The sequence below is a fragment of the Pleurodeles waltl genome, chromosome 5, assembly GCF_031143425.1.
Source record: "Pleurodeles waltl isolate 20211129_DDA chromosome 5, aPleWal1.hap1.20221129, whole genome shotgun sequence".
NCBI classification, from domain to species: domain Eukaryota; kingdom Metazoa; phylum Chordata; class Amphibia; order Caudata; family Salamandridae; genus Pleurodeles; species Pleurodeles waltl.
This window is the reverse complement of record NC_090444.1, coordinates 422037295-422064730: the sequence shown is the minus strand read 5'-3', so window position 1 is coordinate 422064730 and position 27436 is coordinate 422037295. Positions and strand designations below refer to the sequence as shown.

At 43.9% G+C, this 27436-nt stretch overlaps 1 protein-coding gene across 1 annotated transcript in view; it reads right to left on the bottom strand.

Annotated features, from left to right (window-relative positions):
• Nucleotides 1-27436, bottom strand: part of CLHC1 (clathrin heavy chain linker domain containing 1) — a 379985-nt gene that overhangs the window by 255790 nt on the left and 96759 nt on the right. Inside the window, 1 exon segment of the mRNA XM_069236548.1 lies at nt 18774-19022. Within this exon segment, the coding sequence (XP_069092649.1) occupies nt 18774-18956 (183 nt within the window). The 5' untranslated portion in view covers nt 18957-19022.

Sequence of the window (27436 nt, the reverse complement as noted above, 5' to 3'; positions counted from 1 at the left end):
TGGCGGCGCTGCAGGCAGCACCGCCATGGGGATTCCGACCCCCTTACCGCCAGCCTGGTTCTGGCGGTTTTGACCGCCAGAACCTGGCTGGCGGTAACGGGTGTCGCGGGGCCCCTGGGGGCCCCTGCAGTGCCCATGCCAATGGCATGGGCACTGCAGGGGCCCCCTAACAGGGCCCCACCAAGATTTTCAGTGTCTGCCAAGCAGACACTGAAAATCGCGACGGGTGCAACTGCACCCGTCGCACCCCTTCCACTCCGCCGGCTCCAGTCGGAGCCGGCATCCTCATGGAAGGGGGTTTCCCGCTGGGCTGGCGGGCGGCCTTCTGGCGGTCGCCCGCCAGCCCAGCGGGAAACTCAGAATAACCGCGGCGGTCTTCTGACCGCGCAGCGGCATTCTGACGGCGGGACTTTGGCGGGCGGCCTCCGCCGCCCGCCAAAGTCAGAATGACCGCCATAATGATTAATTAACAAAGGTCTATGGGAAAATTAATGCCATGTGCTGCAGGTTAGTGGCTGAGGTTCAGAGGAACAGAGAGGACAAGCCAAACATTGCAATATTTTTTTCAGCTGAAGTCCAATCCATTTAACATCAGTATCTCCAATTCCTGATTGTGCAATCAGTGCAAATAAGACATTTTTGATCCACAGAGTCAAAGTCGCACTGACACATCAGACACCTCAGACAGTCACCCGCCAGACCTAAAACCACTATTTTATTACATATGTCACCTCAATCTAATTGTTTAATTAACATTCTAAAATGTATATTAAAAGCTTAACTGTACTTTTACTCCAACTTTTTTGGAATAAACAACATTCTAACTTTATGAGAATTCCCAATGCCACCACTCATCCTCCTCTGGGAACGCCCAATTTCTCACCTTTTAATTATATAGACACCAGTGCCAATCTAGTGAATTTTCAACTGGCTGAAGCGAAATTTACTGTCAGGATATTCTGCAAGTACTGATTCTATGAATCAGAATTTGTATCATAAATGTCACTTCTTCCAACCACATGTGACACCTATGGGTGTTCTATCACTCCTAGACCAAGTGGCTTCCAATAGTGGTAGAACTAAAGCAGGGAGTGATCACTGTATCTCAAGCTTTGGTGGTTGAATTAAAATAAATATAGGTCGTATCAAAGTTTTTCTTTCCGGTGGTTTACATTTAGGAGTAACGTGGATGAATGACACTGGCTAACTGCTATTTTCTTTCACGTGATGACTATACATGTATTAATTATATATATATATATACATATATATATATTATATACACACAAATACATTCTATATATGTAATAACTGAAGATCATACCAAACTTTGTTAAATGGAATACAATTCAGTGAGACAGACTGACTAATGACAAGAGGGGATCTAAATGCTAAGTGTGGCTCATCTAGGCTGTAGGATACTACAATTATTTCTGATATTTATGACTTAATTCTGCAAGATAGTAGAACTGACATGCAGGGAATCGGGGAACCCCTGACTACATGGGAGGCTCCATGGGCGGGTCTAGGGAGAAAATTCTGAGCCCCTCGCGTTTGTGGCTGGCTTTAAGAATGTAATACATATTTCATCTTCTGTTTGTTGACATTTAATTTTTTACTGCTAGAAATATTTGATGATGTAGAGGATGAAGTGTGACCATTTGTCAAAAATCATGAAGCTGCCCACTCCTGGATCTACTGGGCTAATTTTATTTGTAGTGGAATGAACTCCTCATCAAGCACAGAAAATACTGAAATAAAATAGATTAAGAAAATAATTAATTAACTTGAACATGTAATAGGTCTTGAAATTAAGAGAAACAGCCTTGTCAGCTTAGGTGGAGGAAGTGTGTTGTGGATGAAGTATATAAGAACATCTGTAAGTCACTTTATTAGCAACTAAAAAGGATAACTAAACAATAACCTAAGAATAAATGATTTGATGGAAAGACCCACAAGTGTCGTAAAGATACACTCAGACTTACATAACACACTGGATATCAAAGGGTCTCTCGACCAGATAAATGAAAATAAGTTACAGAAGAACTATTTAAAGTACATCTCCAGCATGAAAGCTAGAGAAAAATTGCCTATATCACCATGATGAAATTCTGAAGCGACAATAAGAAGTTTTGTAACAAATGTATGAAGCCATATAGCAGCCTCAAACCCTTCTATTTGCTAAATTAGAGGGTTTGGCTTTTTGAAATGAACTAAATCCATTTTGTGATTCCCCAGCAGGATACTGAATCTCAAACTAGGTTTAGAAGGGCATAATGAATTGCTATTTCGGAATGGTGTGTTTACAGCACTCCATCCAAATAGTGATTTGATGGGGCATGGCCCAATCCGACCACAAAACATCAGCATTTTACCAACTCCCAACAACCATTCACAAAAGAAAAGGGAAACCTTTGAGACTTCTTTCTTTTTGTCAGTGTAAAAGAGAAAACTTTAAAAAAGTTGCAAACTTTTTTTTTTCATGCACCCTCATTTCATTTAAGGAAAATGGACTACATAAACATTTTTATCTAAAAAGCAATAACAAACAAACCTATGTCAGTAATATTGATGAGTTAGGTTGGATTGGGACCCACTACAATTTGGAAATTTGTGAATAGACCTATTAGTGCATAGGTTGGTTCCCAAAATTCCACTGTAGTGTCAAAAATACCAGTCACAACTTGCAACCAGTGATTCAAACATCTGGCCCTTTGCCTCTAAAAGTTTAAAAGAACATACAGATTGTTTGGTATGTTGCTCCTTTGGGGATTCGGGCTGAGTATTATAATATACGTATTATAAAATTATTGTGCATTAGTGATGATATACTCCAGAGTGATCTTTGATTGACCTTGATCAGTGATTGTGCAGCTATCCCTCTGATACGGACATTTTAATTAGGAAATTTCAACTGTGCACTATGTGGTGGCATAGTTCATAACGGCCACCGCAGCTGCAGCAGCTTGATCCTTACCCCTTAGTTGAACATTTGCTGGCTTTTGACAAAGTCATCTGGGCCAGACGCTAGCCGAAAATGAGGATCTGTGCAAGACGGGTCATGTGCAATCAGTAATCTATGTGGGGCTGCATTTGATCTTCAATTCAGTTTTGAATAAGACATTAGTTACTTATTAAGTAGGTTGTGCGGCTCAGAGGGTACCCAATAAAAAAGTGGATATCTATGTAATAACATATTTTACTGAATTACATTGCTGTACTTGACCAAGATCCTGTTAGCCAAAAATATTTTACAGGGCCTTTGTCTTATATCGCAAAATTGCCCTGGCTAGAGTAAACTGTATCTTATTGTAGCTCTGTCCATCTGGTGTACAGGCAGCCACGGCAGCTGCCAGCTCTCCAGGTCATCTTTCAAACTCACAAAAATGATGATGAAGAAGGACTTAGACAGATGACAGCTCCCTGGATGTCCTCTTTGCATGTGCAATAAGGGAACAGGGGCATGTGAATCACTAGCTCCCTCCTCTGTGACTCACAATCATTTGCAGGAACAGGAAGAATAAGCCAGCTGCCCAAGTCCCTTAGTAATTGCGAAAGTGGGCACTAGACCAGCTGTCAGCAGTCTCTGCCTTCCTTCAATGCCATTGTTTTGAGAGTGAAAGAGGAATGGGCCAATTGCAAACAGGGCACCAGGGCAGCTCACAAGTTGCCCCAGCTTTGTTGTCCTGCACAAGGCCCCCAGCTCTTTTAGGTTTCTTTTATCTTCCATATAATAGAGGTGGAGGAGCACCAGGAAAAATTAAAGCTGACTCAGTGCCCTATTTACATCTGCTAAAAGGGCACCTGCACAACTTTCAGGTAGACCGCTCCTTCTTTACCTGCATAAGGTTGCAGGAGAGAGATGAGCAAGGCAGTTAGCAGGTCCCCCACTGTCCTCTTTGTAGTTACTTCCAAGGCACAATAGCACTTATCAGCTACTGTTACAGTGCTTCAGTGGAATTTCTGTAAGAGCGAAAGAGTATCAGGAGTGTTTACTGCGTGGGTTCCATAATAGTCAGTGAGTGCGGCCATTAATGGTCATTACTGTCTGGAGCAGCCAATGCATGGGGATGTCATACCTCCATATTGTTGTCATTGAGATTCCTTACTGACTAGGCATATAGATACTGATTGCAAGGCACCATTAAAGCTCATTACTGCCTGTGGCAATTAATGTTCGCCAGTGTATGGGGTAATACAGCTTATAATTGATTCAGCTCATTAATGATTGGGCTCACAGATAGTTACTGTGAAGGGTCATTAATGGTCATTTCTGCCTGTGTCCATTAAGGCACCTTATTAGAAGGGGCTAAGGAGCTGCACATGGTGTAAGAAGGTGCTGAGGGAATGGTAAAGCAAAGATGGAGGGGGCTGGTGTCTGTGTTGATGCTGAGGTGATAGCGCTGTTGATCTCTGAGCCCCAGGGGACAACCCCACAAAATCCACGCACTGGGAATCTATCTGAGGCGATGGTGATGCTTGAAAAAATGGGGTGCATACCCCATTTTTTTGGTAATTTTCTTCCTCCACTCCAAACACTCTGTAGGATGTTGCACTGCAGGCATGAACTACATTAACCCCTGGGGGACAGGGTGGCTTGAGCTTGACCACTTAGTTCTGCTGGCATAGATCATAAAAGGTTACACCTATACAGACCACTCCCTCAAAACCATAAAAAAAATCTGGAAGTCGTTCTAAAGACTAACATAGAAATAGAGAGCGAATGGGCAAGTATGCTTTTCTGAAAATCTAGGGCAGCACATTGCCCAAAGACCCAGAACTGGATCAGAGACTCACATAGGATGCTCTCAAAGGCCCTAAACCATTGCTGTGTGAATTTCTTGCAGCTGTCAGCCAATCAAGAACTGTTCTAGAACACAACATCAGCACTGTTACTTTGGCTGTCATTTATGGCAGAGACTGGCATTTTCTATTACTTGATGAGGTGTGGGACAGGCTCACCTTTAAGCAAACAAAGGACACAAGAATAACAGTGAGAGTAGACAAAAGGTAAAACAGATTCCTGGGTCTCATACGAACGACTGTGGTAGCCCTACGAACACCAAATCTCTTCAAAGTGCAGATACAGGTAGGGCCAGCGAGAAGGTGGTACCACCACTTCGTTAGTATTGACTGCAATGTGGGCTGGAAAGGATTACACAGGACAAACTAAGACCAGAATCAGACATGAAAAAGTTGTAAGCTGAGAATGATCAAACTGCCAACTTTTTAATGAAAATCACATGGATCAGATGGTGTCCACTCACTAAGCGTGAAATATAACTTGCACCCTTTTACTGGGAATTCCAGGATTGAAGACCTGCAATTCTATATAATCCTCTCAAACCCTCTTGGGACACATGCTCACTGCAAATTGTTAGTTTGTTTAACACTGTAACACGGAGGATGGGGAGGCTGCAGTAGATGGAACTATTTTGGCCTATCTCTAGATTACTCTGCATCCTTCTTCCTAGTTACTAGACAGTACAATTAACTATTATACTGTAAAATAAATCAAAACCTGAAATTAACTTAAAATTGGTTCACTGTTCAGGTGACAGGGACTTTATGCATTCAGGTGGCAGATAGTCCTGGCCCATTTGGACTTCCTGTACAAAGATATGAGGTGGAAGGTAATTTTTAGGTTTGTTGGAGTAGTAAAATGCAATCAACAGAGAGAACACAAGACACCTTCCAGAAGGATTTAATTATAGGACACTTGAAACTACTTACCTGGAATGTTAATGGCTTGGAGAGTACAATTAAGAGGGGGTGGTCATTCATATGGTGTTGTTCACGGAAACACACGTAATAGGTATGCATAGTAACTAACGTTTTAGCAGCACAAGTACTAAAATAAATCATTTTAATCACACCTGGTACTCCTCATGTTTTCACAGTGATACAAATCAAAAAGTTTACTCATATTGTGACAGAGAAAATTTGGGTAGGCAGGCAGGGTTGATATGTGGCCATCACTGGAATTTTTGCAGATTAAAAGAATTGCAGTAGTTTTCATATATTCACCTCAAAACTCTAGGCAGTCCTTGAAAGTTTTGAAACAAAGTTACTGAAGTTACCAAAAGCTACTCTTCTTGTAGGTAGGGAATTTAACTTGGTCATGGAAGAGACAAATTAAAGATTCTCTGTGGCGCAATGGTGATAATCATTTTAAATCGAGGGGCTTTACAGATGGCCTTGGCTGATGTGACTAGGATAAGAAGCAGGTCTATTTCTACTCTGCTGCTCAGGACCTGTTCTGAAAAGCAAATTCATCTTTGCATTGCTTGATACTGTAACCATCCATTTTAGGGTGCCTAAGTATATTCTATTGCCAGTTTCAGACCGCTCCTTCCTTTTGGTGGTCAATGGAACCAAATTGGGCAGAAACCATGAGAGATGGAAACAAGATGCCTGGGATTTACCTGATCAGGGCATGGCAGAATCCTTAAAAGATACCGCAGAATATACTCTGGAGATACTATTGGGTTAAGGAGATCAGAGGTGTTGCTGTTAGGGGCTTATAAAATGGTTGTTAGAAGAAGACCATCTCCAAGGTCTCATGAAGGAAAATGGGCGGAGTGCTAGAATGCTGCAGAAAGATTAAACAATGTTGAACAATGACTACACAAAAAATCCAGTCCAGACAGTAGGCCATTGTCTGACAAAAAGTAGTGGGATGATCTCTGACGACAAAAAGCAAGAATATCCATCCTAGATGATAATGAAACCAAGACACTTAAGCTCCCAAACGAGATAATATCATGTTTGTCTTAACTGGGAAACTTGATTGCCTGACTTCATAGACTGGACAAAGAGAATAGGTGGGTACCAGATGTGATAAATGTAATGTCATGGGGCCTCGAGGAAGACATATTTTGGACCCCTTTTCTGAACAACTTTGAATTTTATTACCCATTTTCTGCTATTTCAATCCTGCCATATACCAAATAATATTGAATTATTATTTCAATAAATCCCTGGCGGTAACGATACTGGCGACAGGAATACTCATTCCTGTTGCCACTGCAGGACTCCCCAACCCCCCTCATGTAGGACCCCCCCCACACCCCCCAACCCCATCAGAAGCCCCCACCCCCCAAGCAGTGACCCCCCCACCCCCCCAAACCCCATTCCAAACCCCCCAACTCCCATACATTCATGCAGGGACACATCATACATACATACAGGCACAGATACAAGCACACTCATTCACACCTACATGCACACACGGCCACAACACCTCCCACCCCGCATACACGCATTCACATAAACACACATACAGTTGCATACTTGCATACACATGCACACAAACACACACAACACCCCCTCCATTCACACAAACACACACACACAACACTCAACACCCCCCTCCCCTGTAGGTCGATCACCTTACCTGGAGGTCGCGGTGGTCGTCCGGGAGAGAAAGGGGTCCATGGCGCTTGCTCCGCCGCCAGCGCCCCGTCACCACAACACCGCCACACTGTTCACAGTGATGTAATATGGCGGGCGGTGTTGTGGTGATGTGGCGGTGGCGCAACCTCCACTAGACCGCCGACTGCCAGTATGGCTGCCGGCTGCTTCCCCACCTAATAGTGGCAGAGACCAGCCAGAAGCTATAATATGGCAGTCTGAAGACCACCAACACTGGTGGTCATTTGGCAGGCGCAACAGTCTGTGTAAAAGACCGCCAATGTCAAAATGACCACCAGAGTGTCATAGTGGAGTGGAGTAGAGTGGAATCTCAGAGTAGAGGGGAAAGTCATGGAGGGTTGTAGAATACTGTCATAGAGTGGCGGAGAGTGCTGTAAAGTAGAGTAGAGTGGAGTGGCATAGATTGGGTTGGAGTGTTGTAGAGTGGAGGGGCATAGAGTTGAGTGGCATAGAGTGGTGGGGCGTAGAATGGAGTGGCATAGAGTGGAGTAGAGTGGCATACAGTGGAGTAGCACAGAGTGGAGTTGTAGAGTTGAGTGGTGTGGAGTGTCGAAGTGGTATGGAGTGGAGTAGTGTTGTGGAGGGTCATAGAATGAAGTAGAGTGGTGTGGAGTAGACTGTCATACAGTGGGGTGGAGTAGAGTGTCAGGTCAGAGTGGAGTGGAATAGTGTTGTAAAGTGGGGTGGAGTAGAATGTTGAAGAGTAGAGTGTCAGAGTGGAGTAGTGTACAGTAGAGCACCGTAGAGTGGAGGGGTGCAAGGTGTCACGCATAGAGTGTTGCAGCATACAGTAGAGAAGAATGGAGTGGCAGAGGCGTAGAGTGGAATGGAGTGGAATGGAGTACAGTGTCAGAGTGGAGTATCGTGGAGTATCGTGGAGTGTCACGCAGTGGAGTGCAGTGTCAGAGGGAATGCCGTAGAGTGGAGTGGAGCAGAGTAGAGTGGAGTGGCACTGACTGGTGTAGGGTGGAGCAGAGTGTCTCTGAGTGGAGTGCATGCAGCGAGTAGTTTAGCAGAGTGTCATAGAGTGGATTGTTGTAGCACTGAGTGGGTAGAGTGGAGTGGCATAGAGCAGAGTAGAGTAGAGAGGCGTGGCACACAATGGCGTACAGTAGCACAGAGTGGCATAGAGTGGAGTAGAGTATCACAGAGTGGAATGTTGAAGAGTGGGTGCAGTACAGTGGAGTAGCGTAAAGTGTTGTACAGCAGCATAGAGTGAAGTGGCATAGACTGGAGAAGAATGTTGTAGAGTGGAGTATTGTAGAGTGTCATGGAGTGACAACTTAACTTAACAGCGGGGATGTGGGCCGCAACATGGGAGTCGGCTCCAAATGGAGCCGGCGGTGTTGCGGCCGTGCGACAGGTGCAGTTGCACCCGTCGCGTTTTTCACTGTCTGCACAGCAGACAGTGAAAAGCAGCATGGGACCCCCAGGGGCCCCACAACTCCCTGTAACACCAGCCTTTTCCTGCCGGTTCAGACCGCCAGAAAAAGGCTGGCGGTAGGGGAGTCGTAATCCCCTGGGCAGCGCTGCAAGCAGCGCTGCCCTGGCGGATTACATCCGCCGGGGCCATTGTGACGGTAAACCGCCGGCCCCGGCGGTGCGACCGCGGCGCTACCGCCGCGGTCATAATACGCCGGGAGGCACCGCCAGCCTGTTGGCGGTGCTCCCGTCGTTTTGGCCCTGCGGTTGTAATACCGCCAGGGTCATAATGACCACCTATATCTCTCCGGGGTGTCAACCTTCAGAGTGGGAATTGATTTATTCGCGCATGCTGCCATTCCCTCGGATTAAGCTTAGACCAGCGTCTCTTGGGTTTTTGGGGGCAAGGGCTGTCTAGCTGTTGTTTCTAAAACTTCAAGCCCAAAGGGGACTATGAAATGAACTGATCAAGGTATAGGTAAGGCCTCACCTGCAGCCAGCTTATTAAGATTTGTAACCACAGGATAAAGAAGATGCCTCTGTTCAATGGTGGATGTTTTTACAATTTAATACAGTTGAAATGCTTCACAATCTTGCACTAAGAGTTGTGCGTTTTCACAACCCATTTGTTCAAAGTGCAAATTGAGATTCCCTAATAAGGTGAAGTTGGCTTTCCGTAGGTTGTGTTCAGCCACTAACTCCGGTAGCACTACAATAAATTGGCTATCGTATACTATGATCCCAGAGAACGTAAAAGTCAAGCTCAACAGACTCTCACACCCCTGTATATCGATGGGAGTAGAAGTAGCAACAAACTTCTCTTTATAAATTATAGCTACCCCTCCTCCTCTTCTACCCTCACTATTTTGACTTGCTATTAAATAGCTGAGTGGGAGGGCCATGGCAGTGTCTGGGGTTGAATCGTTCAAGAGCCAGGTTTCTGTTACAAACATAGCTTTGGTTCTCCTTTCCTCTATAAACAGAAATAGTTCTGCACTGTGCTTGAGGAGGGATCTGCAATTAGGGAGGTACATTTGCAATTTGTAATGATATGCTGGGTGCTTTAAAACCCTTAATCTTACCCATGGGTGTACTACCGCAGCTTTCCTTTCAATTACAGTCCTGGCAGGCTAATGATAAGTTGTCGACTTGCATCGTTCTCCTACAACAGTACTCTCACTTTGAAGTCAGAAAAAGAAAAGTAAACACTAAGCTCCCTGGAAGACACAGCCTGACATTTCACCTCAGTATCTGAACGAGGTGCAAAATGTGACAAGATGATAACAAACTTTAAAGACTTGTTTACCATAAGTGAGCACTTGTGGGAGAATACAGGGAGCGACTCAGAGACGTGTAGAAAGACTATGCTTCACAGGAGGGACAAAGACATGCTGGACTGCCTGAAACAAATGAAGCCGGCAAACAGAAAGTAAGAAAATGTGAGTTACAAACCACAAAGCCCATGGTAAGCAATGGGCGGAATGTATTTCCAGGGAAGCTTTCAGAATGTCCCAAGAAGTCTGGTCAAGCAGACAGCTGCACCGTCTGGTAGGCATCAACATAAAACAACACTATTGCTGATAGATAAGATTTTACTCAATAATTCCCACAACATGTGTGCTTATTTGAAACAAAAATAGAAGCATAACTTGGGTCAAATGGAGTGCTTAGAATGGGAACAGGTGCATATGTATATTAAGGAGGTGGCACTACTGGCTGATTTCAGACTGGTCCACCTGAAGATTTTCCACAAGGTCTATTACACTAGGACACAGTTGCTGAAGCCTGAAGGTTACCAGAACTTCAGGAGCCTCTGAAGTGAAGGGCAAGGTGGCACCTTCTATTATACGTGGCAGGGTGTGGCCTAACCACTGACCGTAATGGCAGTGCGGTCGTGACGCTCCAGGGAATTCTACCCTATATCCCTGCAAGCAGAAGCTACATGGATGAGGTGGGGCCAAAACTGCCGTGAGCTTCTCCTCCAGACCGCTGGGGGACCTGCCAATGATGCCATCGACGAGTGGGACGGGAAGGCCCAGCTGTGGCGTGTGGTGCCTGCCTGGCGCGGCCCTCGGAGGACCCGCAGGGTAATGGGCCGTAGGTGAGCCTGAGGGCGGGGCGGTGGCGGCTGGGCAGGCCATGGGTGGTGTGCCTCCCGACCTTCGCTGTCTCACACTGGAGGTGCCTCTGCCCGCACAGCGCATGTTGGTGAGGCAGGAGCCCCCCTGGGCTTCTTGACTGCCCAGACCGGACGAGGTGGATCGGCTGGTTGGGTGTCGGCTGCCGGCAGGCACTGAAATAGTGGGATGCCGCTCCAGAGCCTGGACTGGTGCAGATTGTGTCTCTGCCAGGTGGCCCCTAGCGGGAGGCACTGCCAATCGGATCATGCCTGGCCTGAAGTTGGTGCCACTGGGACATTTAATCTTTGAACTCTGACCCGGGCTCCCTGTGAAGCCTTGCCTTGCCTCATGACTGTTCTGCGGCCAGGACCAGAATAACAGCGGTGAGTTTTGGCCCCCTTATTTCTCCACTTGGCCCACCGGAGTGTCAGCCTGCATCAACTGTCCATGCTGACCACATAGCACACCTCAGAGTCTATTCCACCCTCCAGCTACATACCTAACTATTGTAGAGCCGCATTTTACCAATATTGAAAATAAGATATACTGATCAGTTACCTGCTACGCTTGGCACACTAGATTTGGCACAGAAGGCCACACAAATACCTGGTGTGCCTGCACAGTGACAAGACGTGGGATGGGGTGACCCCAGGCAGAAACACCTGTCATTTTACAGTAATAAGACCCCTAAGAAGGCCCCTATGGAAGGCCCTACACCGGCAGACTCAGAGCGCAGTGCTACCTCTGCCCCTCTCCCAGAAGGTACAGTGGTAATTATGGCAGAGCTCCAGGCGGGATTTCAGGCTCCCGCTTCAACACCCTGAACGCAAGGCTAAGACGTATGAACGAACGCATTGACCGCCAAGCTGCTAGAATGGATGGAGCAGAGCGCCAGATCTCAGACATGGAAAATGGCTATGTTGGCACCCAAAAACGCCTGCAAAGGGTAGAACACCTTCTGAAAGTGGTAGCCTCCAAAAACGAAGAACTAGAGGCAGAGCCATGTGACAATACGTGCGCATTACAGGGGTGGCCAAGTGGACAGATTTCTGGAAAAACTCCTTGTGGAACTATCTGGTAGGGAGGCATTCACCAACACCTTTGTTGTCGAGAGGGCACAAAGATCGTAAAGCCAGCGGCCTGTCCCAAGGGGCCCCACAAATGCTAGACGCCTGAACTTTTGAGACTGGGATACTACTCTGAGGCTGGCCCGTGAAAAAGGGCCCTTGCGTTATCAGGAGATGTCCATTTCCATATTCCCAGACTTTACATAGCTGGTCCAGGATGCATCTCGCAAATATGCAGTCGTCAAGGCGAGACTTCAGAAAAACAAAATTTGATGTGCCATGTTAAACCCAGCAAAACAAAATTCCATATGCCATGTTAAACCCAGCACGACTACGCATTGAACTGGAGGGCAAGCATCACATCTTCACCTCGCCTACTGAGGTGGCATCCTTTTGCAAACCACGTCAACTGGGGAGGCCGATTCATAGTGGGCCAAACTCTGTGGAACCTGCCCCTGTGTCACCGCCTCTGTCAACTGATGCTCGGACTTCGGATGGCGGCCCCTCGAGCTGATTCTTCCATTTCAATGAAGCTGACGAAAAGCATGTTTTAGGGGACTGGACTGATGATACCGCCCTATGATATTAACGATCTATTTAAGCATATTATCTGCTCTTATATGCTGTGTTTAACACTCTTCAACTATGGACACTTTCCCCACCTTGGATTGTTGCCGCAACCCAGTGATGTATACCAATATAGTTACTTGTTTTGGAGTGTTCCTGTTGTTAGGGATTCACTGGGGATTGTATTCACCGGTGTGGTTGGGGGATTTAGGTTGGATTGTTTAGGTTATGTACTATCACAGAAGAAAAAAACGCTTTTTCCACTCCGCAGTCTATCTGACTATCTAACTCACCTAGCTGGTCTACATTCTTCATGATCACTATATTTCGCCACATTGCACATATTTATTAAGCAATAATCACACGAGTGACTTGAAACATTAGGGGCCTTAACAACCCTAAAAAAAGGAAGCTGGTACTCTTGTACCTTCATCGAAACTGCATAAAGTTGGCATTTCTCCAGGAAACGCACATAGCTCCTCGCCATGTCCACTCCTATGCTGCACATTGGGGCCAACACCAATATTTTGCATGTTATAGCTCCTATTCCCGCGAGGTATCTATATTAATCCATAAGAGTATCTCCTTTCCAATACCGCACTGTTGATTCTGATCCAGAGGGGCGCTACTTATTGGTAGAGGGAGACCTGGCAGGGATGCTGGTATTCTTAGCTAATGTTTACGCTCCAAATATGGATTCCCGGTACTTTTTCTCTAACCTCCAGAGACCACATGGTGCCAAAATCATATTATCCTGGGTGGAGACTTTAATATTGCCTGCGATGCCTAGTTGGACACTACAGGCTCCATTGGAGTAACCCAACCACACACTGTTCGCGTACTAACGGGCCTCTTTGACACTTTCCAACTATCAGATGTGTGGCACACCCGCCACCCACATGCCTCCGATTTCAAATTTTACTTGTCACCGCACAACACATGGACATGTATAGAGCAATGGTACCTTCCCCCCTCTATACTTCTATGGCTAACTGATATTTTCCATCTCCCCCACACCCTGTCAGACCACTCCCCTGTTGTGGCCACACTCAATATACCGTCTACCATGCTTGTATCCATGACCTGGCGTTTCCCAGTTAATGCACTACACGACAAAATGTTATGTGCTGAGATTAGGGATGCTATTATTGGTTACTTTGCATTGAACACTGGATTAGTTCAGCACCATTCCACATTGTGGGAAGGCTTCAATGCTTACATAAGAGGTATTCGTGTAGCCAAGCATGCTGGTGTGCTCCGAACTCTTTGGGCGGATCTTGCCAAAGTGGAGAAGCAGCTTACAGATATTGATTGCCAGACGTGCATGCAGGCTGAAAACACATCCATGATTGCACGATCTGAGTTGTTGCAGAAGTTTAACAGCCTGGCTGCACGGGAGGCCGCTCATCTCGGTAAATATGCAAGGGCCCACCGGTACGGGCCGAGGGAGAGACCTGGGCGAACACTTGCTCGTCTCCCGCACCCTCGGTAATCAGACCTTGTACATTACGGCCTTACACTGTGCAGACGGCACCGTGAATATGTCCAATGTGGCCATTGTCTCTGAGTTCACAACATACTATCGTCAGTTATACACTACTCGGGTTGACCCGCCTACTGCGAATCTGGCGAACTATCTAACGGACATTGCCATGGTGTGGCATATGCCTCCTATAGGCCATTGTCACTGCTCAATCACAATAGTAAGATATCAGTCAAGATTGTCGCTACCCACCTGTCTCTCCTTATGGACAAACTTATGTTCCTCATTGTTCAACATTGATTAATCTATATGCAATTTTTGCGGTGATTATTCAGATCTCTCCAAACATACCAGTGGCGGCAGTGCTCTTGAATGCTAAAAAAAGCATTTGATTCTCTTGAACTGACTTTCCTCCATGCCACCATAGCAAAGCTGGTAAATACCAAAGGGATTCAGAGACTTGATTAGGTTGCTTTGTTCAGCCCCTACTGCAAAGCTGTGCATAAAAAGCACCCTCTCAGAACCCTTTTCTCTTACGCGTGGCATGCGTCAGGGATGCCCGCTGTCTCCATTGCAGTTTATTATAGCTATGGATCCACTGGTGCACTATTTCCAGGAACACCACCTAGACTGGGGATTACGATTTCACAGAGACCCTCTTTTAGCTTCCCTATACGCTGATGACATTCTTCTTTTTGTCCGAAACTCCTCCATGACCTCCCTCCCCCATTAGGGAAGTGATACAATTTGGCGCCTTCTCTGGTCTGGCCATCATCAGGAGCAAATAGGCACTGTTTCCATTAACTAATGCAACTATTCCCTGCTCCCTTGACTATCCACTGCAATGGTGCGAAGACCCACTGCACAAAAATAGTGCTGAGGTGGTCCACATAAACAACGACCAAGCAATTGACATCTTACCTCTCAGATAGAGGCTGGATTAAAGTCCCCCTTTCCATGGCAGGTATGATAGCTATTATTAAAATGGTGGTCCTTAACTGCTTTTTATATTTATTTTTCAACATTGTGATTCCAGCTATACAATACCTTTTTTGATACTCTTCACAGCCTGCTTACGACGTTCATTTGGGCTGGCCAGCACCCTCGGGTGTGATGGGACATATTGACTCTGCCGTACAAGCGGAGAGGTTTTTCGATTCCTGACTTTTGTCTCTATTATTTAGTAGCCCAGGCACACTTTGACATTTCTGGTACCACCTAGACGCCCGACTTCAATATCTTAAACCTGAGCATTCGCAGGCTCTTCCCTTTTCTCTCTCTGTGCTTTGGCCACAAGGCCTTCCCAGGACCCCAGCTGAAATCCGGACACTTTCTACCACATGATGGGCATGGTTCAGGATGTGCCGCTATCTAAGCCATGACATGTTGTACTCCCCCTACCTTCCCCTATTGGGGAATCCATTGCTCTTGCTTATACTGGAGCGGTTAGCCCAGAGAGTACTGATGGCCCATCAACTACATACAATAGGTGACCTCTTTAGTGAGGCCACACTGAAAACGGTTGAAACGATGAATGAGGGACACACTGCAACGTACCTAGATAGTTTTATCCTACATCATTTACACAACAACCTACACACTATGCTGCCTACTTACCCAAATGAAGTAATTGAATTCCCTCCACTCTCGCTAATTATTGTGGCCCCTGACAGCATGCACCTGATATCTCGAGTCTACAGTACCTCTCTCAAGTTAAGACCCATGGGGTAGAGAAATCTAGATCTGCAAGGGAGCGCGACTTGGGGTATCCTCTGTCAGATAAACAATGGTACTATTGCTGTGCACAGACCAAATTTATCTCGAACAATCAGAGGCACAAACTATTACACTACAAATACCTCTACCGCACTTATGTAACACTGCAACAGTTTGCCAAACTAGACCCATCCCGACCGCATTCCTGTCCAAAATGCTCAGCCACGTACGCTGACTTTGTTCATTTAGCCTGGATCTGCTCTCCAATCTGCGCATTCTAGGACTCAGTGCATACCATCCTCACACAAATGACAGGACATCTGCTCACTCCTAGCCACTTCTAGTGTTATTTGGTTATGTTAGGCCATTACCACAGTCTATTCAACGTTTTGTTGCATTGGCCTTCCTCCTTGTGACGCAACAGATGCTGGAGCAGCAATAAAATCTTACCACGTCCGCATGGCTGCGTGACATGTCTTATTGTGAGACCACTAGTAAAACTTATGCAGCACTACAGCCACCATCCTCCCGACCCAAGGACATATGGCAACCACTTCGAAATTATCACTTGACCCTGCCCCCTCAACACACAGAAGAATCACGTGAGACTGATTCAATTTACCAGCACACAGCCTCCTTGGCCCTCCTCGTCTGTGGGGCCAATGCAGACAGTTCTACTGAGGAGTTGGATGACTAATGCCTGGGACAGTTTCAACCCTTCCTTTCTCTGTCGGGGCTACAACTCATACTGCAGTTACCTACTACACTCTCACCCCACTGAGCTCTATTGCCCCTTATTAATCTCTACTAGCTATTGAATCGTTGCAGCAGGACTTCAGACGTGGACTGTGGTGATGTTCCTATTACTATCTACTGGTGATTGTACTCATGTTTGTAATGTTTTTGTTGCCTTGTTATACAGCAAACAATCAAAATAAAGTTTTAAAAAAATACAGCCTGGCAATGCTTTAAGATTCAGATTTTCAGAGAAAAAGTAACAAATCTCTAGGAGGTCAGTTCTAGAGGATTCTATTAACTTTTCACCCAAAAAACGTGGCTGGCAATCTAGGATGAGCAGACATTGCAAAGATGCAATTAGCTTTTCTCTTTTCTTGAGCATGGGTTTGGCCATGTGAAGTTGATATAGCACAAAAGCAGGGCTGTGGCTCCGATAGACTTGTGGTGCATGAACATGAACCTGTGCACAGCTGTGAAGAGAACATGTAGCTTTCCCAAAAAAACAGATAACATGTGCAGACCATGGATCTGCTATTATGGCGTCATCAGACACAACAAATTAAAGGGTGGTACAAAGGCAAGAAGGGTTATATGTCACATGAATGCACTATTAAGCTGTAGTTGGATGATACTTTAGTTTCTGATACATACAAGATGAGGTGATTTGAGGGTGTGCTGTTGAACTTCATCACTGTTGTAATGCCTTATTATTTAGTTAATTCTCATGAATATAAAATATCAATAAAAAATATTTTAAAAACACTAACATCATGCCTAAAAGTCTTGTATTGAAGTTTTATCTTGTTGGTTAAAAGCAAGACTTCCTAGGCCGGACATTCTTGTCTCATTGATTATAACAATGGTGAGGTGGTTTGTCACTCATGATGTCATCAAGTATGTCATTTGTGAAATCGTCTGTGACGTCATACTGTGACAACATGAGCAGTACACCGGGTATGAGATAAGCAAGTGCAGCTATCAGAATTGATGAATTCCTTTTCTGGCTGACAACCATAACTGCTGTGTCACTTTAACTGTAGTTTTTCAATGCATTTCAGAGTTTTTTTTTTAAACATGTTAACTTTGGTTAACGTTAACCTTCTGAGCAAAGTCATAACTTGTTTTTGAACATGATTTTGTTCAGTGAATTTTTGTTTTTTTATTATACTGCATCTGCCTCTTCTGCAGAAAAAACACCACTGAACACCGCCTTTGGCAGTGGGCAGCCGGTGTTGAGTGCAATTCCAGGGCATCTTTGTGTCCATAATGGTCACTATGATTGGTATTTGACAAAGTTTAATCACACAGAAGTTTCGGAATTTGCAAATAATTAAATGAAAAGTAAATAAAAGATAGCAGGGGGTTCATAAATACTGCAATGAAAAAAGGGCCTTTTTGGGAGTGCCTTTCTCTGTCCCTTATGAACCTCAACCCCCACACATCCTCCCAGACACATTTTTCAAACAAAGGGTTCAGCGCTTGAAATTTAGTAATGGCCATCGTACCAACAATCTTTAATTGGTGCCAAACCTTCCGAGGGGCCGCAGGTCTCGCATTATGTGAGAGGAAAAATGCATCTTTCCTAAATTTGCTTCTCAAACCTTTCTCAGACCCAGGACTGTCCAGCAACAAATGGGCAACCTATCTGTACAATTTAAAACTTCAAAATCGCCTATTACTTGTTTGTCATCAAAACATCTAAAAAAAAAAAAAAAACACTGAACAGATTTGCAAAAAAACACAATTAGATCCTATAATAATGAGTAAAGTTTTAGATTCATGGCAAGTTTGGTATGATTCCATTCAGTAGGTTTTGCTCTAGAGGAAAGCAAAACTTCATAACGGAGGTAAAAAGGAAAATGCTTCTTTTTTGGCACACCTCTATGTTATGTTTCCCCTAAACATATCTGCAAAAAACGTGCCATGACAAACTTGGTGTCAAGCTTATTAGAAAACCTGAATCGCCATTTCACTCGAAAGTGACCCTGAACCCTTAATTCATTTGCTATCACTAATTGAATTATGTATAACTATATACACACATGCCAATATATAAGACCTTGATGCATATGTATTTTTAGAGGTTTTATGCATTTTTTTTTGTGATACAACAAAACCATCAAAAAAAGAGTGCCAGCATGCAATATGATTTTCAAGATTCACAGTAAGTAGTTTCTGCTGTCCTCACAGGAGAGAAGGTTGGTGAAGGTTTGAAATAGCCAGTACCTTGTCAAATGCATTTCTGTAAATTACAAAGATGTTTTCAAAGTCCGTCTCCCCACTGCACTCAAGTTGTGTTGTTTCTTCTGCTATGTATTTCTCAATGCTCTTTAGAAAGGTTCGGTCCCCTTCACTGAGAATAGGAGGAAGAACTGGCGACTTGTTCAATCTGGCAGTAGCCGAAGACATATTTGATGTTTACTGTAAAAAGAGTATGGTTTTTCCGTTTGGCACTCAAAATTCTTCATTTGACACCTGGAAAGTAAATACAGTGTATTAGATATATGCAAGTGTGATACCCATCTACACTGACATCTTGTGCATCATTTTTAACCGTAAATAAACTTTTAAACATTTGCCATAGGCACTTTGAGTGATTATCATAGGCAATTTTCGAAAGTACAGACTTTTTTTAAGAAACTGGATTATTAACTGGAGTGGGTAACTACTCACTACAAGGAATAATCACAGTACTTGCAGGGTGAACCTTCAAAGTCACTAAACTAACCCTTAAGTAGCTATGGCGTAGAGCAGACAGGTTTAGCTGAAGGCAATGTGAGAAGAAATTATGGAGTGTCAAAGCAGTAATAAAGTTAAAATGCAAGAGAATAAAAATAACAAATTCAATTAGAAAACTAGTGTAAACTTTAATGAACAAAATTACACCAAAATATCAAAAATCCTTTAAGGGCACCTAGACTATGACATTCTAAAAATGTAAGTAGGAATAGTGCCAAAAAGCAAAAAGAACCAATGATGGTCAAAGGCTTCAGTAGCCCGGGACTTGGGCAGAATTTGAGGATGACCATTATGCAGCACAGATCGGATGGACTAACAAAGTTTGTCCTGGTCCAGGATTTTACCTTCTGACCTAGTCTTTTAAGTGCCAACCAACCACAGGAGTACACTTTACTTTTAAGGCCCTGGGGATTAAAGGGAAGTACTTAGAGTCTCACAGAGTGTCATGCAAAGGCCAACAGCAGCGTGCAGCCTAGTTCCAGTTACCATTGGTCAGCTGGGTACTTCCAGGAAAAGGCCTCTTCCTGCTTGTTTTTCCCTGTAGCCGTACAGGAGGTCAGCCAACTGATCTTTGGAGTCCACTTCTTTGTCCTGGGTACAAGAGGGAGCAGGACCAGTCCTTTAGGGCTCCTCTCAGATAACAGACAGCAAGTCCAGTCCTCTTGTGATCTTCCACAGGTCCAGAAAGTGTTCTGAAGTGGGTGCCTGGAAATGCCACATTTATGCCTGGCATTAACTAGTGGGTGGGAATGACTCCTGACCCCTCCCAACCCAATGGGATAAATGTTCTTAGGCCCCGACTTACCTACTTTTGCAGTAGTTTTGCCTTAATGGAAACAGCCCCAAACTGCACTGTGTCAGGCCAAATCCAAGATAAAGTCATCAGCCCTACTCAGCATGGGCTCAGACTGTGTGTGTGTGGAGGTGGGGACGGGGGGGTTGTACTATGGTCAGGGCCACTAGAATAATGAGGCAAGAAAAGGCAAAATTATGCGGCAGAATGTGCCACAAGTTTTGATAATATTACTTCAATATTTTGTCATTATTACACATTGTACTACTGTCTGGGAAATATTTTCACCTCAGCACCAGTGTAACAAATCAATGGAGAAGTAAGCAACTTGAAGATGGCCAGTTAACCTTTACGAAGGGCCTTTGACTGTGCGCAAACATATATTCCCACGTTTTTACTAACTGTTGATCCGTTAGAGCTAGAAACATTTTTTTAATATGCAGATTATGCAGCAGATGATGAATTATATCACAAATGGAGTAAATCTATACTTATGAGAAGAGAGTAACAGAATCGCACAATTGCAGTGGCCTTGACTATGGTAATCCTTGTGTCCGACTACATGTAACACTAAAATCCAGTTTGAAGCAGGTACTGAACCCACAACAAACCGAGAGATATAATTATTGTAGGAAGAAAGCAGGGTCGTTCTGCAACCAGGCAGGGGAGTTACAAGAATTGTCTTAATAAAATCATTTTACGGAGTCAACCCAATAACCCTGAAAATTAGGGTAATTATATATGGTCAAATGACTATGGTTCACTTGGGATAGCATCAACGGCAAGGGGCAAGGCTACATAAATGGAATAAACCACATGTATAATAAAACAGTAAACCTAACACCCAAACACACCCAAAAGAAACACAAACACACAAAAGAAACAATAGTGGTTATGTAATCCCTAATATCAAACCAATCACCACAGAATTTTATAAAAAGTATATTACAAGTTGCTGGTTGTCAGTCAAAAAAGGAATTTTAATTAAAACGCAATTTAAGAGAAACACAGGAAATGCTGATATAAACTATACAGCCAGGCTGCCATTAATTCAGCAAAAGAACACAATTAATTGAGTGACAATAAGTCAAATCTGATTACAGAATCAAACAATTAATTGCGTGGTCCATTTTACATAAGTACAGGTTAACATTTTAGCCCAAAAGTAAACTTGACCAGGGCTATCATCAGAATCAAACCACTGGTTAAAGACAGGTTTAATAGATCCAGCATGACAGGGAAGGTGATCTCGGACCCTTGTTCCAAGATGCGTAAAGCGGGCAGGTCCGGTGGGGGGTTGGGGGCGTAGGCTTACTCGTGCTGAAAAGCTCAGAGGGATGACAAACTGTAATGTCAGGAAAAGCGGACAGGCCCGGTTTAAGGCTGAGAGTCTCCTCACTGATGGAACATCGGGCAGCTTTGGCCTGTCAGGAAAGAATGAACAAATAAATACCCAGGACTTTTAAGGTTTTAGAAGAAATTAGCCTATAATGTTCCACAGCTGCTTCCAGAAGAGAACTATTCAATCTCAGCTCAGTGAGAGATTTCAGGACCTGAAAGGTTTCTTTTGGTGAACTGGAAGATTTGTCTATTTTTTCAGTGTAGTTGATGGCTTGGGAAATTCTAATTTCGGAATGATAGTTCCTGATTTCCTTCCTATACTACTGTTTACTTAACAGGACTTTCTCTTTAGACAGTTGCACTCCTTTTTGAGAGACAGAGAGTAGAAATTGAACCACGGAGATCTTTTACAATTTTGGACACATTGGTGCCAAGTCGCCGGGATGACCTGAAGTAGAGAGTTTTGACCCACTCAGTGAATTTAGACAGCTGCAGTAATCTGGTCACTAAATCAAGTCTGGAGTTATAGAGGGCGGTTTTTCACTCCTCAAGATCAGCGTGATCCTGCACATGGCCTGAGATAGGGGGCTTGAAGAAAGGAAGGAGCACAAAGTGATAGGGATCAGGTGGTGGTCTGAGCATGCGGTTGACAAAGGTTGTGATACCTTTAAATTAGGAATATTACTGAAAACTAGGTCGACGGTGTGCCCTGTCACATGAGTGGAGCCCACTGTCAATTAAGCGAGCTACAGAGAAGCAAGATCTTGGAGAAGATTCTTCAAGGCACTGCTATTATTACCATCAAGATGTGTGTTAAAATCGTCCGCTTGGGTAAAGTTGGCTATATTCATGTCTAGACTTGTAACCACATCGGGAAGCGCCTGGAGAAAATAAGCCATTGGGCCAGGAGGCCTATATAAAAGAAAGCAAGAGAGGGTGAAAGTAGGAGTAAGCGAAATTGAGAATAAAAGACTTTCACAATTATGTAGAATGAGAAGAGTAAAATCTGAACGATTCTCTGTAGATAATAGCAACCTCATCCCCTCCCTTATCTTTCCGATCCATCCTGCCAATAATGTAGCCTGAGGAAAAGGACTGAACTACATCAGGTGCAGAACCCTCATGCCACTAAGTTTCAGTCCAAAATAGCACAGTCGGCTAATTGTCCTGGATGAGCTTGCATTCAAACAACTGTCTGGCCTACTATAGGAATACATATAAAACGGTACCACACTGTAATATTTTTTCTGTGAACAGTCCAGATTGTTGAACGCCAGTTAAAAAATGTATTAAAAAAAAAAGAATCTCCAGCTTATGGCATGCCAAGGAACGGCAATTGATGAGAACCATTCTGCCTGTTCTTTACTCGGACAGGGCCGACTTTGGTGGAGTTGGGGGCCTAGAAAGCAGGATTTACAGAATAATTCTTACTGGCAAAGATCTACTGAGTGTATAAAAGAGTCTTTGGGTATTTCCTGCAATGCTTGCAATTGATTAGAGGTATATGTTACCTTGTTTTGTTTAAAAGGGGCAGAGTGGCTAACCCCTAGTCCTGGCCAGGTGCAGACAGGGGCATCTGGGATGCCAGTGGCCATCTGCACCATGGCCTTCATTTATGGAGGACCACCCCCAAAATAACTAGATCATCTACCAAGATGGAGATTCTAGACCTGCAAAACTGTGGAGACAAAGTGCAAACACAATTTCTGATTCATACAGAATAGCAACAGATTCACCAGTTTGCCGATTTTAAAACATCCCCCTTCGAAATATACGGCTGAAAGATTAAAACCTTAGTTAAAAAGCCCACCACCACAGCCGTGATACCTGGCTGATGGCAGCATGTGGTAACATTAGTCTGGGAGGCGCGTTCGCACCTCTGCCTTCATTTGTGGAGGACTCCCTCCAAAACAACTAGAGCGCCTACCAAGATGGCGACTCCTGATGTGAAAAAAAGCCGTAAAGTACAAACACAATTTCTAATTTATACAGGATATCAACAGATTCACGAACCTGACGATTTTAAAACACCCCCTTCCAAATAGAAGGCTGAATTTTAAAACCTTAGTAAAAAAAAAAAAAAAAAAGCACACTGCCACAGTTGTGACATGGGGCTGAATGTAGCTTGTGTATAAGTATAATAGCAATTAGCATACTGTGTCTAGCTGGATAAAGTAGGTTTTGATTACACTGGTGATTTTACGTTCTAACAAGACAGTGGGGTCCATTATTGTGCCTAGGTTTTTGTATTCTCTTGCCCAGGGTGAGTGGGGCTCTTCAATCTGGTGTAGCTTGGTTCCACAGGCACAGGACGAAATCATTGTTGGGATGCCTATTTTCCGGTTCAGAGAGGAATTGGCTAGGCAGTTCAGACTGGATTGTTCCCATTGGAGCTGGATCAAGACCGATTTGCATATGGCTGGGTGTAATCTAGGGTGGCATGGTGGGCAAAAGAACAACTTGTTGGAATGCTTCCACGAGCAATTGCCAGTGTTTAGACATATTGCAAGCATCCACCCATCAGTTTTTGTGTGTTTAATGGTGATCTGTGCCAGTGTGGAGCATGCTGGAAAAGAAGATTGCCAGCTGTCACATTTATATACAGGTGTGTCACTGTGATGCTGATCAGGTGCTTTTTGGACGATTGGTCCTGTCTGGATGTGGAGTGAATATGGAGGTGATGGCTGCCATGGAAGTCTCCAGCAGGATTGGCGGACTGGTGATGGTTAGTCTCCATAGGTGTCAAATCATTGTACTTTGGTTGTCGGGTCCATTTTTTTAATGAATCTAGCAGTGGATTATGTTAGGGTGTCCTGGTAAGTGTATATGGGCATTTGCTGGATGCTGAAGAGATGAGCAGTTGCTCTGGACAGTTGGCTTTTTGTAGCCTGTAATAAACCCATGGCTATTGGGAAAAGAAGAGGATTGGGATTAGGATTGTGAGGTGCCCAGAGTCAGAGATTTGACAAAATTGGGATGAATGAGTAGGGCTTAGCTGAGTCTCATGCTTGTAGTTTAGTTAGGTTCGTAGAAGTTTTGTCCTGTTTCTTTTCCTGGTTAGACCTTGGTTTATGAAATGAGTAGTGGAATTGGTAGTGTGCTACTCAGGCAAGTACTGAAGGCATGATAACTAAATATATATCAAAGGGCTTAAGAGGAGCTTGGCAAGGTCTATGGTCGTTGTGGACTGTTGATGGCAGACCACAGAAGAAGGAAGTTTAGGTAAAGGGTAGACGGGCAGGAGTAGTAGATGGCAGTGGCAGCCACTGTAGTTAAATTGGGAAGCATGGACAGAACATCAAAGAGGGGAAGATTAGCGAAGTTTTTAACATTGAGGAGATGGGCTGGAATTATGCACGGTCAAAGGACATGTGTCTGAGGCCACCCCATACTCATTCCGCCAAGCAATAGGCTCACCGCAATCTATTATGCTGCTGCTAATACTCCATGTAGGTTCATAGTGTCTTCATATTTGCCCTGACTGCACGCAATTTATTGGTGACACTCAGCATGCACCATTCTAGATGGGTGATGGGCTACTAAATCAGATAACATCTTATCTACACATCACTGCAAGAATTTGCTATTTCTGTTCATATTACAAGAATCATTTTACAAATATTAAACCGGAAATTGGTTCAGACTTTTACCAGTAAACAATAGGCTACAAAGAACCCTTTATGACAATGACTCTGCAAAGTAGACAAGCTTTATTAGGAGGAAGCAACCTCCAGTTCAAGGTCAGCAATGAAAGCTGGATCTGTCATCACCAGTCAGCCAAAGAGGGCCCTCAAAAAGATACCATATAATATATTAATACATGGATAACATGCCTGTGCACACTGTTTACTGGTTTCTCTGTTACTTCTAATTCAGTTTCTGTTTCTCTATAACAAATGTGTACAATATTCCTTTGGGACATTTTCTCTGAGCTACGACTAGAAGTTCAGATTATGGTAAAGAACAAAACATGCTCACAAATGCGTTATACTGCAAAATATTATAAGAAGAAATCATTGTCTAACTCCTGAAGTGTTGCAACTAAGAATATGCAAGAATAACCAAAAAAATTGAAAAAGCAAGGTCAAAAAGGTTAATACTTCTATTTTTGTGACTAAATTCCATCTGGGAAAAGGAAAGACTTTTAAAACACTTATATGTCTGCCGGTCAACCTGCTACACCTCGGAATTATTTCTGATACACCAAGTATCAAAAACATTACTGGTTACCGATATTGCCGTCAGTGTTTTACAAATGCAGTGTGTGTGTATGCTGTAGATATACCAATGCAAAAAAACGTGCTTTCAGGGTTCCTTTGGTTAAAAAAAAAAAAAAAAAATATGAACGATTTCCTTCATGAATTTCAACACTGCATGTTGTGGGAATGGGGCAATTGAGTTTGCCACTCAGTCAAATTCTTTATCCTGCTTCATAAAACCAAAAAAGATACACTGATGTTGACAACACATTAGTTATAAAATTCATAACAATAATTTCATCAGATAAAGTAAAATATTAACAGCAATTCAACGACGAGTGGCATCAAACCAGAGAAACATAATAATACACACATAATAACGAGCCAAAGGCAGTGCAGCTAGTAAACCTCATCCTCCTAAATCCGCCAGCACAAATCAGTGTGCCCTCGCCTACATAAGGTACTCCTTATTTTAATGGCATGCTGAATAAAATCAACCATGAAGCAATTACGTTATGCAAAGTTCAACCATTATAACATGTTTGTAACTGAGCAGCACAAATCTAAAATGTGAAATATAAATGCTCCCAATTTGTAGACAGAGTTTATAAACATTTCTCATGACAGTGGTCAAATTATCACAACTTGTTGTTGCTAATTTGGTTGATACCAGGATCCCTGGGAAAATGCTGGCCCACCGTAATCATTCCCATTCCCATTGAGCCGATTAGCAGCTCTGTTTGATTCCACGCAATTGCCCAGCACAGAAGCTAGTGATTGATGAAGTGATTGCGCTATGGACTGTTGGCAGTTAAGTCCGGCAACCTGACACTGTGTCCAGAACTCACGTTAAATACTGCAGAAAGGCATCACCAAATCCACACAGAGTGCACGAGAAAGCGGATTAACCGCAAAGATTACGCAAAGGACAATCGGTGTCTCAAAAGGGGAGCCTGTAGCGCTGTTCTACAACAAAGTTCTTATGTTGATCATTACTAGCATGGCAGTTTTGCGGAGAAGTGCAGGTACTGGACCACTAATATTAAAACTTTTTCTGGAAAGTATTTATAGTGTCCCAATACATTTATATATTCTGCATGAAAGTGGTGTTTTCCCGCATTACAAGAATAGCTGCCTTCCTCAGATGCACAGCTACCTATTCCACGAAAAACTGTAGCTGCACCGTTGAGATGTGCTTCCCTTGTACATTTATGGCATTGATGTGCTGCATAACAGTACTGATACTTTCCCACTACAAACTGAGTGCTTATGCCACAATTACTTGCAAGACTGCCTTGGAGATATATATACACACCCAAGTACCACTATAACATGCTGGAGTAGTGTGAGAAGGTAGCCTCTTTCTAGCCTTGTTACCCCCACTTTTGGCCTGTTTGTGAGTGTATGTCAGGGTGTTTGTCACTGTTTTCACTGTCTCACTGGGATCCTGATAGCCAGGCCTCAGTGCTCATAGTGAAAACACCATGTTTTCAGTATGGTTGTTATGTGTCACTGGGATCCTGCTGGTCAGGACCCCAGTGCTCATAGGTTTGTGGCCTATATGTATGTGTCACTGGGACCCTGTCACACAGGGCCCCAGTGCTCATAGGTGTGCATGTGTATGTTCCCTGTGTGGTGCCTAACTGTCTCACTGAGGCTCTGCTAACCAGAACCTCAGTGGTTATGCTCTCTCATTACTTTCAAATTGTCACTGACAGGCTAGTGACCATTTTTACCAATTTACATTGGCTTACTGGAACACCCTTATAATTCCCTAGTATATGGTACTGAGGTACCCAGGGTATTGGGGTTCCAGG